Source organism: Dipodomys merriami, unplaced genomic scaffold (assembly GCF_024711535.1).
Source record: "Dipodomys merriami isolate MVZ:Mamm:240054 unplaced genomic scaffold, mDipMer1.0.p SCAF_10, whole genome shotgun sequence".
Taxonomy (NCBI): Eukaryota; Metazoa; Chordata; class Mammalia; order Rodentia; family Heteromyidae; genus Dipodomys; species Dipodomys merriami.
In genome coordinates this window covers 25161142-25177298 of record NW_027202271.1, presented here as the reverse complement: position 1 = coordinate 25177298, position 16157 = coordinate 25161142, and the positions used below count along the sequence as shown (strand labels likewise).

Below are 16157 nucleotides of genomic sequence, written 5' to 3'. Positions count from 1 at the left end.
TGAATATGGAATGGCATCCAAACTAATTTCCAGCGCATGCAATGGATTTTGTTCCCTTTAACTGTTTCTGTCTGACACCTCTAGTTAGCATCTGCAGCCTGACTCCTCTGCCAGCGGTAACTCTGGCTTGTTCTGTCAGCTGTCCTGCTTTCTTTCCCAGCAACACATCTCTAATATTTTTGAAGGAGACAGATGCTTCTGCTGCATCCGAGGAGAATCTTCAAGGTCTGATGCTTCTAGACAGAATAGATACCTCCCCTCATACCTTGGAATTGATACGCACTGTCAAAAAGAGTTTTCCGAATGGTTTCTCTTTGTCACCTTGTACCAGATTTTTCTCTTCCCTTCTGAAAATGTGCAGTTTAATGTTGCGTTTCAAATCACTTTCAGCTGAAAAAGTGTGTAATGGAATCAGGCCATCCCATGAATACTCTTAACAGTATGGAAGATGCCTTTTGTTTGCTGTTCTGTGTTCCCAGGGGACTGGTGACAACAGAGAAATTACATTGGAGTCCTTGCTCAATAATGAGTTCCTTGTCCTTTTTGATTTAAGACAAGCACTAAGGGTGACTTCTCCCATCCTGGTGCTTTTGTAGTGGAGTTTTATTTATTAGCATCTAAATTGCGGTGATGACCACCTCCTGAGAAGAAAAGTGATAAAACTGTAGTAGTATTTCCCCCATCCCATGAGTGTTTAAGGCTTTCTTTCAGAAGCATTTCAGTTTAGACCTGAAAAGTACCTAAGAAATGATCTGGTCCTACCCCTTCTTATAGAGCTGAAAGGTAAACACCAGCTCAAAACAAAGCAAGCACTGCGCAATTCTGACTTCCTGGCCAGTGTCATTTCCCTCACAAACAAGAGCCCCACTATCACCAGTTCCCAATGTATATATGGATTTCCTCCAAATTCATGAATTTCCTGAGCTAGAAGAAGACTTGATTAGAAGAGGGCTTGATTAGATTTTACCCCTAGTCTATCATGAATGCACTATGCCCAAGAGAAGACATACTGCAGACCTTTCCTCCCACACATAGGTATGTGCTCCATGGACACACACCTAACCTGCACCAGTGAGTAGAGTTTTCACTGCAGGGTTAGCCAATTGCTCAGTAGTTTAAAAAAAAATAGTTATTATGTGATATAGATTGCTCGATATTTAGAGATGATATTGAAGTTCTGCCCACCAGGACTCTAACAGCAGCCTCAAAGCACCTCCCTTTGCGGCCCAGAAAGTTCAGAAGGAAGAAATTTAAATAGAACCAAATGAAGCAACTTGAACTCTGGCTTTCAGTGTGAACTGATCCCTGTGCTTTGTCCTTTTTTTTTTTTTTTCTTTCTGTGGCAGCTGGACTTGGAAACAACATTGCCTGTTTTTTGGATCCAGCAGATTTTTTTAGTTCCTTTCCTATTTCCATTTTGAAGTCCTTTCCACTTTTGTATTCCAGCTCTACAGAGAGATTCTGCCATTATGTGTCTGTCTCTCATTTTCCTTTCTCCTTCCCTCTTTCTTTTTCTCTTCTCTTCCTCCTCCTTCCCACGTATACTTGGACAAAGCCTTTGAGGCTGAAAAGCAGTACGTTTATCAATTATCCCATGCAATGTGTTCACAGCACCCATTTGCAAAATCATTTGACTGAATTTGGAGAATTTGTTGGAGTTAACGCAAAAGGTTTTGTGTACACGCATGTGCACCAGTCCTGGGGCTTGAACTCGGGGTCCAGGAGCTGTCCCTGAGCTTCTTTTTGTTCAAGGCTAGTGGTCTACAACTTGAGTCACAGCTCTACTTCTGGCTTTTTTGGGGGATAGCTTATTGGAGGTAAGAGTCTCATGGACTTTACTGCCAGGGCTAGCTTCAAACAACAATCCTCAAATCTCAGCCTCTGAGTTGCCATGTTTGCAAGCATGAGCCACTGGTCCCCAGCATGGACTCTTAGGTTTCCTAAGGGTTACAGAAAGAATGTGCTTCAAGAAGACACTGAACTCTGGGTAGTATGGACACTGGGATCTGGGTGGGTGGACAGTAGGATCTGGGGAGATTGGACACTGGGATCTGGAGAGTGTGGACACGGGAGTCTGGGAGTGTGGACACTGGGATCTGGGTAGTGTGGACACTGTTTTCAAGGGAGTATGGACACTGGGCTCTGGGGAGTGTAGACACAGAGCTCTGGGGAGTGTGGACACTGGGTTCTGGGGAGTATAGACACTGGAATCTGGGGAGTGTGGACACTGGGATCTAGGGAATGTGGACACTGGACTCTGGGGAGTGTGAACAGTGATATCTGGGAAGTGTGGACACTGGGATCTGGGGAGTGTGGAGACTGACATCTGGAGAGTATGGACTCGGGGATCTGGCAGTGTGGACACTGGGATCTGTGGACTTTTGACACTGGGATCTGGAGAGTGTGGACACTGGGATCTTGGGAGTGTGGACACTTGAATCTGGGCAATGTGGATCCTAGGATGTTGGGAGTGTAGACACCGGACTCTGAATTGTGGACACTGAGATCTGGAGAGTTTGGACACTGGGATCTAGGGAGTGTACATTTGCCCACTTGATTCTCCAAGCTTCATCCTCCTCTTAACACTAAATTCACTCCTTTTTTTCCTTGCATCCAAATCTTTCTTTATAGCCATCAATGATGACTTGAGAGTGCTGCAGTAGACTGAGGTAATATTATATTGTTTTTGTGAGGGTTAGAAAAAGAAGGGGCCTGAATGAGCCCCTGTTGAAACCTAAAAGCCTCCTAGAGTGGGAGCAGCTCAGATAGTGACTCTCTTGTAGGAGAGTAGTGTTCTCTCTCTCCCTCCCTCCTCCCCCCTCTCTCCACACACACACACACACACACACACACACACACACACACACACACACACACACACACACACACACACACACACACACACACACACACACACACACACACACACACACACACACACACACACACACACACACACACATCCCAGAATAGACTCATCCCTCAGTACCCATAGGGGTTGGTTCCAGCACACCACCCACCAGGATACCCAAGTGTGAGGCTGCTCAAATCCCATATATGAAATAGCATAGCATTTGCATTTAACCTCCACACATCCTCCCACGTACATTCAAGTTATCACTGCATTATTTATCACACCTAATGTAATGGAAGTGGCATGTCGTTGTTACAGAGTTGCAGGGCTAGAGAACCTTTTCTTTGCAAAGGGCCATTTGGATATTTATAACATCATTTGTGGGCCATACAAAATTATCCTTACAGCAGATGGTGGCAGGCAGCCAATAAAAGCATATGAGAAGAATACATGTCTGTTCTATCACGTACCAAGTGATTTTGAGGGCCTTATATAGCCTGTAGGCCAGACATTCCCCACCCTTATGTTATTTAGGGAATAGTAACAAGAAAATAGCCTATACATGTTCAATACAAATATTTTTTTCTTTCACATATTTGCTGTCTGTTGTCAACTGACTATAGATACAGAGAGCAACTCTGTTGAGTTTTGCTCACCCTGGAAAAAAAGAGGTGCCTTCTTGTAACTGGCCATTTGCTACACCCCACAAGGACATCTCCCACTAGGCTTACTCCCAATAGTGTAATCTGGCAGCAAGTAGCCACAGACAGTAAAGACAACAACTTAGCTGAAAATGGGATTTTTTTTTTTCCTGTATCAGTGGCATTCATTGAACGGACTAAAAACCTCCTTATGGCCAGTGACTAAATCATACATTGATACATGCTATCAATGCCTATAGGCATAGCTGAAAATCAGTCCTTAGCTCTCAAGAAAAATGGTTCTATCAGAACCGCTGTAAAAGCCCAGGCCTCTGCTGGCTGAGCTGACTGAGAGCTGACCATCACCATGTGTTGGTGAGCTCTTTATTGCCCAGTTCTCTCAGAAGTGATTTCAGTACTTTATTTAAAAAAATTTTAAGCTCTACTGCTGAATCTACTTTTATGGGTGTCCTCTAAAAATGCAAGTGATGGAGAAAAGTACGGACATTTTCAGGCTTAATCAGTTCACATTTTTATAACAAAAATTAGCTTCTGGCTTTTCAGTTATATTGGTTCTTCACTCTCTTAGTTCTGCTGAAACCCAAGTAATAATGTCTAAGACAGGACTGGTTCACTGGGTAGAATTTATAGACTGGGGCCTTGAAGCACCTGGATTTGTGAAGATGAACATCTTCATGTTCAAATACGTGTTCATGCTCAGGAAGACTCTAGAGAATATGTGGTCAGATCCCAAAATTTCTCTTCAAATGTACAATAGAAACACATTTCCCATTATAACCAAACACTTCAAAGGTATATAAAGAAAATGAACCGTCTCTCCACCTCCATGCCTCTCTTGCTACTCATTCAAACATGATTATAGTACTGTCAGGTTCCCAGCATCCAAGAGGTCCAAACGTCCAGTAAACCAAACTGAAAGTAATGGTTCTTTTTGCGGACATAGATTGGGTTATAATTATTTCAGATAATTATCTTTAAGCCAAGTGTGGCTTATTCCAGTAATATGTGCCTGTAAGCTCACCTACATGGGAGGAATAGATAGGAGAATCTCGGTCTAAGGCCAGTCCTGGGCAAAAACAAGAAATTCTACCCAAAAATAAAAAGAAAAAAACTAAAGCATATAAGGAGTTTGCGATGTGACTCAAGTGATAGAGCTCCTATTTTGCAAAAGCAAGGTCCTGAATTCAAACTCTAGTACCCCCAAAAAAATTTTAAACAACTAGTCATACTTTCTTTCATATTCTCTCATCTTCCCACTTGACTCATAAGGACACATTAAGCCTTATAATGTGCCATGTTATCAATAATGCCCCATTTACTATTCGAGAATTAAAATGGAAGTCGTGATTTTAGTTGTGGTCTCTGTGATGAAAGGTTAAGGTTGGGGGATATGCTTAGGAATCATCCCCTCTGTAGAGTCAGGTGGTTGCCAGCTCCTAGAAACTGCTTCATTTAATCCCTCTAAATTCTGAATAAACCCTGAATATGTTATTGCCATTCAAATTCTCTCTAAAGCCTGGATATGTGAATGGAATTCCATCTAAATCCTCACCACAGTAACATCTACAAGTTCAGGCCTGAGGCTCTGGAAGTCAGGTTGGAGCATGTCCCCAGTGTAACTTTGACCCTCAGGGCTGCCACTACTTTTGTTTTAGTTTCCATTTTCTTTAGAAAAAGCATCTTGTAAAATAATGCAAATATGAAGTGCAAAAGTCTCTGATGAGAAAATGTAGCTCTAAAGGCATTACTGTAGTTTATTAGTTGTTGAGTAGGATTTTGTCAGCCTTCTTTATATGCTCTCTGTTCCCTTTGAAGCCCCTTTTTCTCTTGCTGCCCTACTCGTGATTGGAGACAGGCACTCTGACAAATTGATCCCAAGATCAGAGGGATGAAAGAGAGAAAGATCAAAAGCAAGCCAAGAATCACATAGGAAGAGTGTAGGGACTGGGCACATTGGCAGCCACACTGTCATCTTTAATCCATGGGTGTCTCAAAAAGGAAGAACTTAGTAGTTCAAACAAAAGTGAAGAGTGCTCTGCACATAGATAGATTTGGTATCATTTTCTATCTAAGGAAACACTCTATCTAAGAAAACAATCAAGTGTTATACCTAAAGTTATATTGGAATTCAATGCAACCACTTCATAGGTGAGTTTAAAATTTGGAAACAAAGTGTGATGCTGGCTGCTGCCCTTGTTGTATTCTCCTTCTCTCAGCTCTAAGGAGAAGAGCCCTGCCCATTTGTCCTTTTCCTTCTTGTCCCTTCTCAGCAGTGACATATTCTGAGGCCAAACCAATGAGAAAGCATATAGGTTTTTGAGGTTCTGGACTATATATAATTAATAAAGCTGCTACTAAGAAGTCTTGCTTATGGCCTTCATAACTAGATACTCATCTACCCAAGTCCAGCTTGCTCTTTATCCATGTATGTACTTATCTCTCAGCAAACAGCTGTTGCCTGTCACATGCCAGGCATTGAGCACTAGAGACTCAAATACAATGACTGAAGCCCTATTGGGAAAATTTCTTTAGGGTTGGTAGCGAGCCATGGAAGCCAACAATTGCAGGCAGGACTTGTAAGGGCATAGCTAGGTATGGGACCCTGTGAGGTCGCAGAGAAGGACAATGAAGGTCACTAGAGGGACAATGGAGAACATTTAGAGCTGACTCAGAGGACCAAATTGGCCATTGGAAAGGAGAAGTAGAATGAAAGGAGCAGCAAGAATAAGGCTAAATCTAGAAACATAGGCCAAAATATTATGGCAAGAGGCCTCTTTCTCCTAGAGTCACTTTCCCTAATTTTTGTCATTTCTTATTAATTTGTCTTCTGGAGTCATAAGTTCTTTAAAGACACCCACACATACAAAGTTTTTTTGTCATGTCCTGCCCTTTCTATATCCCTCTACCAGTTCCTGTGATGGCAGCAACCGGGCACAGGTGGGAAGGAGTTGGGAGTAAGGTGGCAATAGCGGTGGCCATTTATAGAAATTGTTTCCAAGTCAGGAACTCCCTCTTCTGTTGGCAAGGAAGAGCAACCAAAGGTTTTCTAGCACAAAGAAACAGCATCCTTGGGCTGGGAAGGTGGCTCAGTGATAGAGCGCTTGTCTTGCATGCCTGAAGCCCTGGGTTCGATTCCTCAGCACCACATAAGCAGAAAAAAAAAAAAGCCAGAAGTGGCGCTGTGGCTCAAGTGGGAGAGTGCTAGCCTTCAGCTGAAGAGCTGAGGGACAGCGCCCAAGCTCAGAGTTCAGGGAAGGAAGGAAGGAAGGAAGGAAGGAAGGAAGGAAGGAAGGAAGGAAGGAAGGAAGGAAGGAAGGAAGGAAGGAAGGAAGGAAGGAAGGAAGGAAGGAAGGAAGGAAGGAAGGAAGGAAGGAAGGAAGGAAGGAAGGAAGGAAGGAAGGAGAGAGAAAGAGAGAGAGAGAAAGAAGAAAAAGAAAGAAGGAAAGAAAGAAAGAAAAAAGAAAGAAAGAAAGCATTCTCTAGAATCTGCCAGGTCTACCCTAGAGCTGAGCTCATCAAAGGCATTTTCCATGTTTGTAGAGCCTTGCTGAGAAGTGTGACAGATCTCAGATCTCTGGCTCCTGGTACCAGGGAATTGCTAGATTCCTATAAAATGCAATTGCAATTCTCCAAGATATTTCCATTTGTCAACCTTCTGCTATAACCAATCAATAGATGGCTAGAAAATGGCCATCAGAAACCACTTCAGAATTAGAAGATATGAAAGCAGAAGTCACTGTTACCACTAGGCCCAGGAAAGACTGTTGCCCGGCTATCAATCTGACCGCCTCTTTCAGATATCAAGAGATATCTCTGGGGAACTCTGTTGTCTCTAAAGTCCTTAAGTCAGCAATAGCTCTTTGACACATATTTTTAGAGTGTATGAATTTTTTGAGCCTTAAGAGTAGCTTTTCCTGGACTCAAGATTTGCCCTAGAAACTTAACAGTCTACATCAGATGACCTCAGATTCTAATGTACTTATGAATTGCCTAGGGAAATCTCACTACAATGAAGATTTTGGTACAGTAAGTCTGGATAGAATCCGAGATTCTGTATTTCTTCCCAATTCCCAAATGAGGCCAGTGTTGCTGGCCTTTGAGTAACAAAGGTCTAGAGAGAGAGATCCTTTGAGTAACAAAGGTCTAGAGTAGTACTGTGTACATCATTAAACATTAGGTAGTGGGACGACTGAAACTTAATTAGATAACATTGTAAGTTTAGTTCCTTGCTGTATTCACCACATTTCAAACGCTCAGTGTCTGTATGTGGCCAGTGGCTACCATATTGGACTGCACAGATAAGAACATTACCATGACCGTGGAAGGCTCTCTTGTACAATCCTGGAATGGAATGAGCATCATTTGCATTATTCATTCCTTTATTCACTTACTTACTGAGCATTTGTTATATACTGAGTAGTATGGTTCCAGCTAGAGGGAAAAGTGGAGTTATCATAAGCTAGTTAAAATCATAAGCACCGAAAATAGCATAAAATAAAATAGCATCCAGAGTGGACAACTATGAACTCTGTCATGAAGGTGGCAAGAAAACACAGCTCGTGGCATGGTGTCTGTTCTGAACCAAGATATGGTTGTCACAGTGTCAGAGAACTTATGAGATTACATTTTTAATTTCAGGGCCATAATCATCAGGAATGGAGAGATCATCCCCATGTCCTCGGAATTCACCCCTGAAACTGAACGCCAGCGACTTCAGTACCTGGTAAGAATCATGTACTTGGGAGGAACAGGCCCACAGCAGTCAACATGGTATTAACTCCCCCATACATACCTCCTGTATCACACGTCCTGGCTCTGTGTGTGACAACACACTCCATCTCCATCAGTGTATGACTGTGTCTGATTTTTTTCCATCTGCAATAAGTTGAAGACATAGTGTGCTGCTGATTTGAATTGTTTGGTGTATGCTTTTCTGTAGGCTGAAGTTCTGAAGGTCTGATACTCACTTTAATCATGTTGGAGTCACTTCCGGTCATGTTTCAGGGAAGATCCTCTGCCCTTGTGACAGCTTGGAGATCCCTTCCCATCATACCATGACCTCAGAATCATTTGAAAAGTTTAGGGTCCTCTGGGGAATACTCAAGATTCTGTCCTGAAAATAAATTTGCTCTGTAGTTCATTCACTTTAGGGAAAAATTATTGGAGGTACTTTAAGGGAGCTTTGCTTCTCTCAGAAACCTTTCATTGCTGGGAAACAGAATAAACTCAGCCTCCCTGTCCTCACTTTATAGGGGCAGAGTGTTAGCGTAAGGTCTCAGTTAAAGATGCTGGTGGCTCATGGCCATAATCCTAGCTACTCAGGAGACTGAGATCTGAGGGTCATGGTTCAAAGCCAGCCTAGACAGAAAAGTCTGATAGACGATTATCTCCAATAAACTGCTCTGAAAAAGCCAGAAGTGGCACTGTGGCTCAACTGGTAGAGCATTAGCCTTGAGCAAAAGAAGTTCGGGGACAGCTCCCAGGCCGAGAGTTCAAGACCCAGGACGGGCAAAAAATAAAGGGGGGCGGGGAAACACTGTGGTACTCATCCCAAGTCACTTTGGGGTGAACACCTCTGGAGACTAACCCTGTGAAAAAGTGTAGGAAGTACTTTCTTACCAATTGGATTTTTTTTAATAGCAAAGGTCACCTAGTGACTCTACTGACCTAATGAGGAAAGAATTGATCTGTGCTGTTTACAAATGGCTGTTTATGTCTCTGAATTTCAGTAGGTATAAATGGTCTCTGGCTGATATAGAGGGTAGTTATGTACTTTTCCTCTGTGTGTGTGTGTGTGTGTGTGTGTGTGTGTGTGTGTGTGTGTACATACACACACGCATCCATGTACATTTTATTTTATAACAAAGCTGTGTTTCTGCTGTCCTCTGGTATATAAGACAACAAGATTTCCAAACCAGTGTAAAAACAGCACTTTGCCTTTACCTACTGTTGTTTCCTAAACTTTCTGGTGTTCTTTTCAAGCAAATAAGCTCAAAACCACTAGTAGGGAATCTAGGCATGTGGAAAGAATTCTACAGTATCCCACAGACATCTTTATTTTAGAACCTGGGTCTTATTCCCTGGTTGGATAGCCTTGTGAAAGACTTTTAGCTTTCTAAACATTGGTTTGTCACTTATAAAATAGATAGACAAAAGGGTCACCAAAGATCTTTGAGTTGCAAAGGTAGATTTCCTAACAGCTGACCTTTGTGACATTTGGCTGGCTTCCACTAGTCTGTCATCCAAGGCTGTTGCAAGTGATCTTAGCAGGGACCCTGTCATGCTCTACCTAAAAGCCTTTGGCTACCTACAACATACAGAATTCATGCCACACTTTTTGACACACTCAGAATCCTGCTCACCTCTCCAAAAATACTGTCACCACTATCGATGTTACTCTATATCCATGTGTGTCACGCACACTCTGACATCCGGTCCTTTGGAAATAATGGTCGGTCTAGGTGGCATTTCTATTCTCTGCCAGGAAGATCTTCTCTTGTGAGATCTCAGGAGCAATAACTTACCTTGGGAAGGGTACCCTAGAGGGTCAGTTCCCGGAGTTTGTTCATACAGCAACATCTAGAGACCTGTGGCGCAGCTCTCACTGTATGTACTAATTGTTTTCCAGAACGCTGGTCCTATCTCTGGATTGAGTTATAAAAAGCATATTCTTACATTACTCACCTCAGAGAGCCAGTACCCAGCACAGCCACTGCACAGAGATTTGGAATCAATGAAAGATCAATGAATGATTGCCTATCAATACCAAACAGTATGCCCTACTAAGCACATTACAGCAAGGCATGAGTCCTTTGGCTTTCCTGTACCCACTCAAAAACCACTCCCTACCAGGCGCCAGTGGCTCATGCCTGTAACCTCAATGACTCAAGAGACTGGGATCTGAAGATCGCAGCTCAAACTCACCCCTGGCAGGAAAGTCTGTGATGGCTCTTATCACCAGTTAATCACAGACCAAGCCAGAAGTGACATTTTGTTTATATGGTACTGAGGAATCGAACTCAGGGCCTCAGGCATGTTAGGCAAGCACTGTACCACTGAGCCACCTTCCCAGCCCTCTGTGCTCTTTATTTTGCAATAATTTTTGTTACAAGAATGAACATAGGAGGCTCACTGTTAAGAAGGAATAGGAATGTTAAAAATTACCCAGACTCCTTGCACATTAGAAAGATAATTTGGGATGTCTGGAATAAGGTGAATCTCAGCTTTTTCACAAAACTGTCTATAATTCCCACAAGGCTCTTCACTTATCCCAGTCATGAGTTGGTGAGATAGGATGCCTTGGAAAACTTTGTAGGAATTAAAGACAATAACATGCAGAATTGGTTTGTGGCACACAGTTTTTTAGCCATTCAAATGAGTCTTGAACTGTGTGGACTACTATACCAAAATACTACCAATTGGGTGGCTTATGAACCAGAGAAACTTTTTACAGATCTGGAGACTCAGTAGTTCAAGATAATGGCATGGGCTGATTCATTGTCTAGTGCTGGCTCATAGAAAAACATCTTTTCTTTGCCAAAGAGACAAAGATGCTCTCTAGAGCCTCTTTCCAAGGGTGCTAAAATCCCACTCATGAGAGCTGTATGGTTGTCTGGATAGCCTTATGATCTAATCATCTCTCCTAGGCCTCTCACATCCCAGTGCTATCACCTTAGAGATCTGGCTTTAACACATGAATTATGAGAGTATATGAATAGTCTGTTTCTCCTACTCTCTGCAAAATCATTTATTTAGAAGCCAATTGCAATGATTTTATATTAAAATGTTTTGGAGTCTCTCTTAAACATTCAGTATGGATATTATTAGCCTACAGAGCTTGATGTTTGAATTTGCAGAACACTATATTTTCTTTGATCTTCACTAGAAATCACATAGGTTTCTCAAGTTCATTACTAAAACTTTTCACTCAGACATTAGGAGCAAAAATGCTGAGAATATAAATTGCCTTAATTGTCCAACTTCTTATTTCTTCAGGAATCTAAGAATGTTGTTTTGAAATGCCCAGATCCAGTGATAAAAATCACATGACATGAATGTTTGATACAAAGTATTTGAGAGAATTAGAATATCTATAGCATAAAATAATCTTAAGGTAAAAAATAGTACTTGTGAGAATTAGATTTCTAGTGAAAAATCATGAAACTAGTTTCAACTATCAGAGAAAAATCAGAGTGCAGTGTGGTGTTCTCTCCGCCTCTCCTAGTCATGAGCTGACTGATTTTAGTCCCCTCATACAGTGTCTCTCAATCACCTTTTCTCTTGAATTAAACAAAAAGTAATATTTCCCTTGAGATATGCATAGCACGTTCTGAAATATAAATGAAAGATAATCCTATGGCAGTGTAAAACACAGATGCACCTCAGCTTACACTGTGATTACGTACCTATTAGCCCATCAATAATTGAAAATAGCTTAAGTCAGAAATACCTAATTTACCAAACACCATAGTTTAGCCTTGCCTAATTTTAAAAATGCTCAGAACACTTATATTAGCCTATAACTGGGCAAAATCATTTAATGCAAAGCTGACTTTATGACAAAATGTTGACTATCTCCATACCTACTAAAAGTGAAAAACAGTATGGTTGTATAGATATGCTTTCATGCTCTTGTAAAGACCATTATGTCCAACCATAGTAAAGCCAAGGATCATGTGCATATTATCTTATGCTTTTAGATGCATCCACTCCTATTGCTCATTCTTTCAAGCATCCATCACTGGAACTAATTGTCAAAGTTCAGTGTAATGATAGTTGTAGTATCCTGTTCCCTTTTGTGATCTCACTCAGCACATTGCTGGAAAATCAACAATGCATTCCCTATTCTTAGGTCAGATCAAATTTTATGGTTATAGTGTGTGAAGAAACATTTATGTTAGAATCATTAAAATTTCTAGGTCCCTTGCCACTTGTTTTGAGCAGATGTCTGCAGTCCCAAGGCTGTCTGACTTGTGGAAGTGGATAATGGTGTTTGGGGTGGGGAAAATGGTCAGAGCCCTTTGTACATGAACCATTTTTTAGTAAGGTTTTTTGTTGTGAAAATACCGTACAAAGGGGTTACAATTACATGAGCTAGGTAATAAGTACATTTCTTATCAAGCATTGTTGCTTCCTCCTTTGTTTTTCCCCTACTATCCCTGCCCTCCCATCTCCATGACTACACTCCCCCACACACACACACACACATGAACCATTTTGATCTGCATCAGAAAGGAATGTTCTTGGTATGCATAGTCGGGACATTCAGGAATTATAGAACTGGAAGCCAGTTGCCCAATGATGGATGTGGCAGGCATGTTAATTTTATTTGGTCTTGCATCGTGACCTCAGAGGGCCCTTCACACTGCTCTTGAGTAATGCAACTTTGTTTCATAGATTCTCACACAGGGTGATTAATTAACCGGGATTGTAGATTTGACACCTTCACACAAAATGTGGCAGTTGTGTGATTGTGGGGATCGGGGCCCTGTACTTCTGTCTGAGCAGCCACGGAGAGCCGAAGATCCTGCAGGCATGAAAAAGCTTTGCACTTCTGTAGCTGGGCTTAAAAAAAAATGTTTACATGATGATTGAAATAAAGCATATTAGGAGTCCACCAAGCTACAGAAAGTGTTTTGGTGGAGTCAAGACTGAACTAGGAGAGAAGGGGTCTGATTTGTAGGTGTTTCTCAGCAGAACTGACTGCTCTGATTTAGTGGCCTTGGAGGAAATTGTCCCTACCTTTGCTTCAGGTGATAGCCAGAAATGGACCTCCCTCAAGGGATCTGGATACATTAAGGTGTGAGACTAATGGCTTTGCCTCTATTCTACCCAGAAATGTTTATACACTCTGATTTGATTACATTAATATGTGCTGGTATCATCAAACTTTCAAATAATGTACTTCTGTCCCTGCAGAATGACTAAGTCTGCAGCCGGTTTTCATCAAGGGCAATGTACAGACGAGATGAAAGTGGGTTTCATGCACACATCTGATACACACAAGAGTGACATTATCTGAGGTGCTTTCTTGTGATGTCCTTGGAACTCTTCCGAGCTCTGTGCAGAGCCTGGTTCTGTTTGTCTGTCGTCTCCCTGATGATGGGCTTGGAAAGACTTCAAGTAGACGGTATTGTACCTCTTGGCTTGCTGGGCTTTTTCATGCTTCAGACATTTAGACTCTAAAGTTTAGAGTTTAAGAATTCCTTAAGCCCACCCTCCTTTTAAGACAGGAGGCTTTTTTTTATCCGAGAGGTCCAAGGGTGCTTCTGAGTTAAAATGACTGGCTCACCGCCATGCGATCCTACTTCACCTTGACAACAGCGATCAAACCCAGTCTTTTGTCACAAAGAAACTGCTCACCACTTTGTGCCTAGGAGAACATCTGAATCATGAAAAAGAAAAATTCATTCCAATTCCAGTACCCTTCCCCATTTAATGCTGTATTATAAAATTACATGTTAGTTTCTTATTTTCTAATTAAATAATGACAATCTATAAAGCTGTTGTGGCATTTTTCATACCTACTATAGATTCCCATGACCACATAGAAATATAAATACGCACTTTGAAACATAAATCAGACAGAGTTATATCAATATTCAGTTCAGTAATAATCTTATACATACAAACTTTGTTTTTGTTCCTGTTACTTTGAACTTTTTTTTAAGGGCAATCCTAGGAGGTTTTTTCCTTCATAAAAGAATCCAACCAATACATATTAAGAACTCAGCCATTACCCATTTTTTTCCTTCACTTTTTTAACCTAAACCCCAAAATAGTCTATTTTTGTACAGTAAATTAAGCAGCCAGCCTTAGCTCCTGAAGACCCTTCTGAGTTAGCACGACTGTTAGTGAGAACTAGTGGCTTTGGCTGACGTTATTAATTCCATTTCATTCTGACCTAAGATTTTGTACAATGATAAATCATCTTGAAGTGTATAGCTTCCAGTCCTCCTCATATGATCCAGTGAGATTTTTTACACACACACACATACACACGCGCGTGCGCACGCGTGAAAGATGACTCAATGGAAGAAAATTTGCATTAGATGCCAAAATTCTTCATTCTGATAACCCCCTCTCAAAGGCTCAGAAGTGTAAACATTTTTAAAATTAATTTTTAAAAAAGTTGTAGAGAACTTTACAAAAGATTGCATTCCATGGAATCCACCATCAAATTTAACTTTGAGGGGCTGGGAAGGTGGCTTGGTGGTAAAGTGCTTGCCTAGTGGTAGAGCTCTAGCCTTGAGCTGAAAAGCTGATGGACAGTGCCTACGCCCAGAGTTCAGGCCCCACAACTGACCAAACACAAAAAAAAATTAAGTATTTTGACTTTCTATATTCTGCTGATGGGAGTGGAAACTGAAGCCACTCCTTTGGGAAGGGTTTGGCAGTCCACGCTGGAGCAGAATATGCTATGCCCCAGCAGTCTACTGTCAGATATCTGCCTAGCAGAGCTGTATGCAAACCTTCATGGAAAGACTGGAGCAGGCATAGCAGCAATGTTTTTAGTAACCCAAACAGGTAACTCAGAGAGTAGCGTGAGCAAGTAAATGGTGGCACAGACTCAGCATGAACTACTGTGTGATGCCAAGAATGAAAAACACGACGACTATACAGGACATGGGTGAATCTCAGAGACTTAGCCCACCCTGGGGTATCCTTCCAGGTTCCAGATGAAGTACAAAAATAGGCCAAGTCAATCTAGAGTTCTTTGGAATATGCTCCCCTTTTGAGGAACAGTGGTGATTTAGATGGAGTCCTGCCAGGCAGAGGGGGTGATTTAAGGTGTTGGCAGTGTTTTAGTTAGTGCTAGCTACATAGGTATGTTCAATCTGAAAATCCATCAGCTCAGACACACATCATGCATTTCACCATATATATTATATTTTGGTGAGTAAATTTTTTTATGTAACTGTATATATCCATTATTGAATTTTATGTTACCCTTGGCATGAGCACCTCTGGTCAGCATCCTACAGGTAGCCATGCTACTGCCACCTCTTTGCCCACACCATTCTGTTCTAGGGGCAGCTCTTAGGTACCTCCCAACACCGGCTCCTACAAGCTTCTGCAGATTCCGTCCCATACCCACCACTCCTCACCCCTATGAGTGTCCACTGTGTGTTCCTTAGTCCCTGACTCTACCATCCTTTTTCCTGTAAGCCTTCCTCCAGTTCCCTCTCTACTGTGTTAGCTCCAAGCAAAGGGGCCTCTTTTCTTTATTCTTAGAATCCCTGAGCTCATATCTGTTGCATGAATTTCTTTGGCTCCTCATCCCCAAACCTGAGACAGTTTCCTTGTTGGCTGACACCATTCACTGGCTAGATGGCCACAACACAGCAGGAAGAAATTTTACTAAAATTAGAAATAAGAAATGGGTGTTGTCATGACCTGACCAACAGTTAGGAAGCTGAGGTAGGAGGATCATGAGTTTGAGGCCAGCCTAGCTTTAACCTAGGACTCACCCTACATAGTCTAGGTCAACCTAGACTATGTAGCAAGCCTGTACGGGTACACATGCACACATACACATACATACATACACAGAACATAATAAACAAATAAACAATACAGGTGATGTTTGCAAGTGCTCAATGTCTGCATATGCCCAAATTCACTAACTTGCATCATAATAC

At 41.7% G+C, this 16157-nt stretch overlaps 1 protein-coding gene across 2 annotated transcripts in view; it reads left to right on the top strand.

Moving 5' to 3' along the window:
* The window catches only part of Ppm1h (protein phosphatase, Mg2+/Mn2+ dependent 1H), a 200921-nt gene that overhangs the window by 124368 nt on the left and 60396 nt on the right, over positions 1-16157 (top strand). For both annotated transcript variants that reach the window (XM_069987868.1, XM_069987877.1), the window contains exon 5: positions 8155-8239. In XM_069987868.1, the coding sequence (XP_069843969.1) occupies positions 8155-8239 (85 nt within the window). The remainder of the gene's footprint in view (positions 1-8154; positions 8240-16157) is intronic.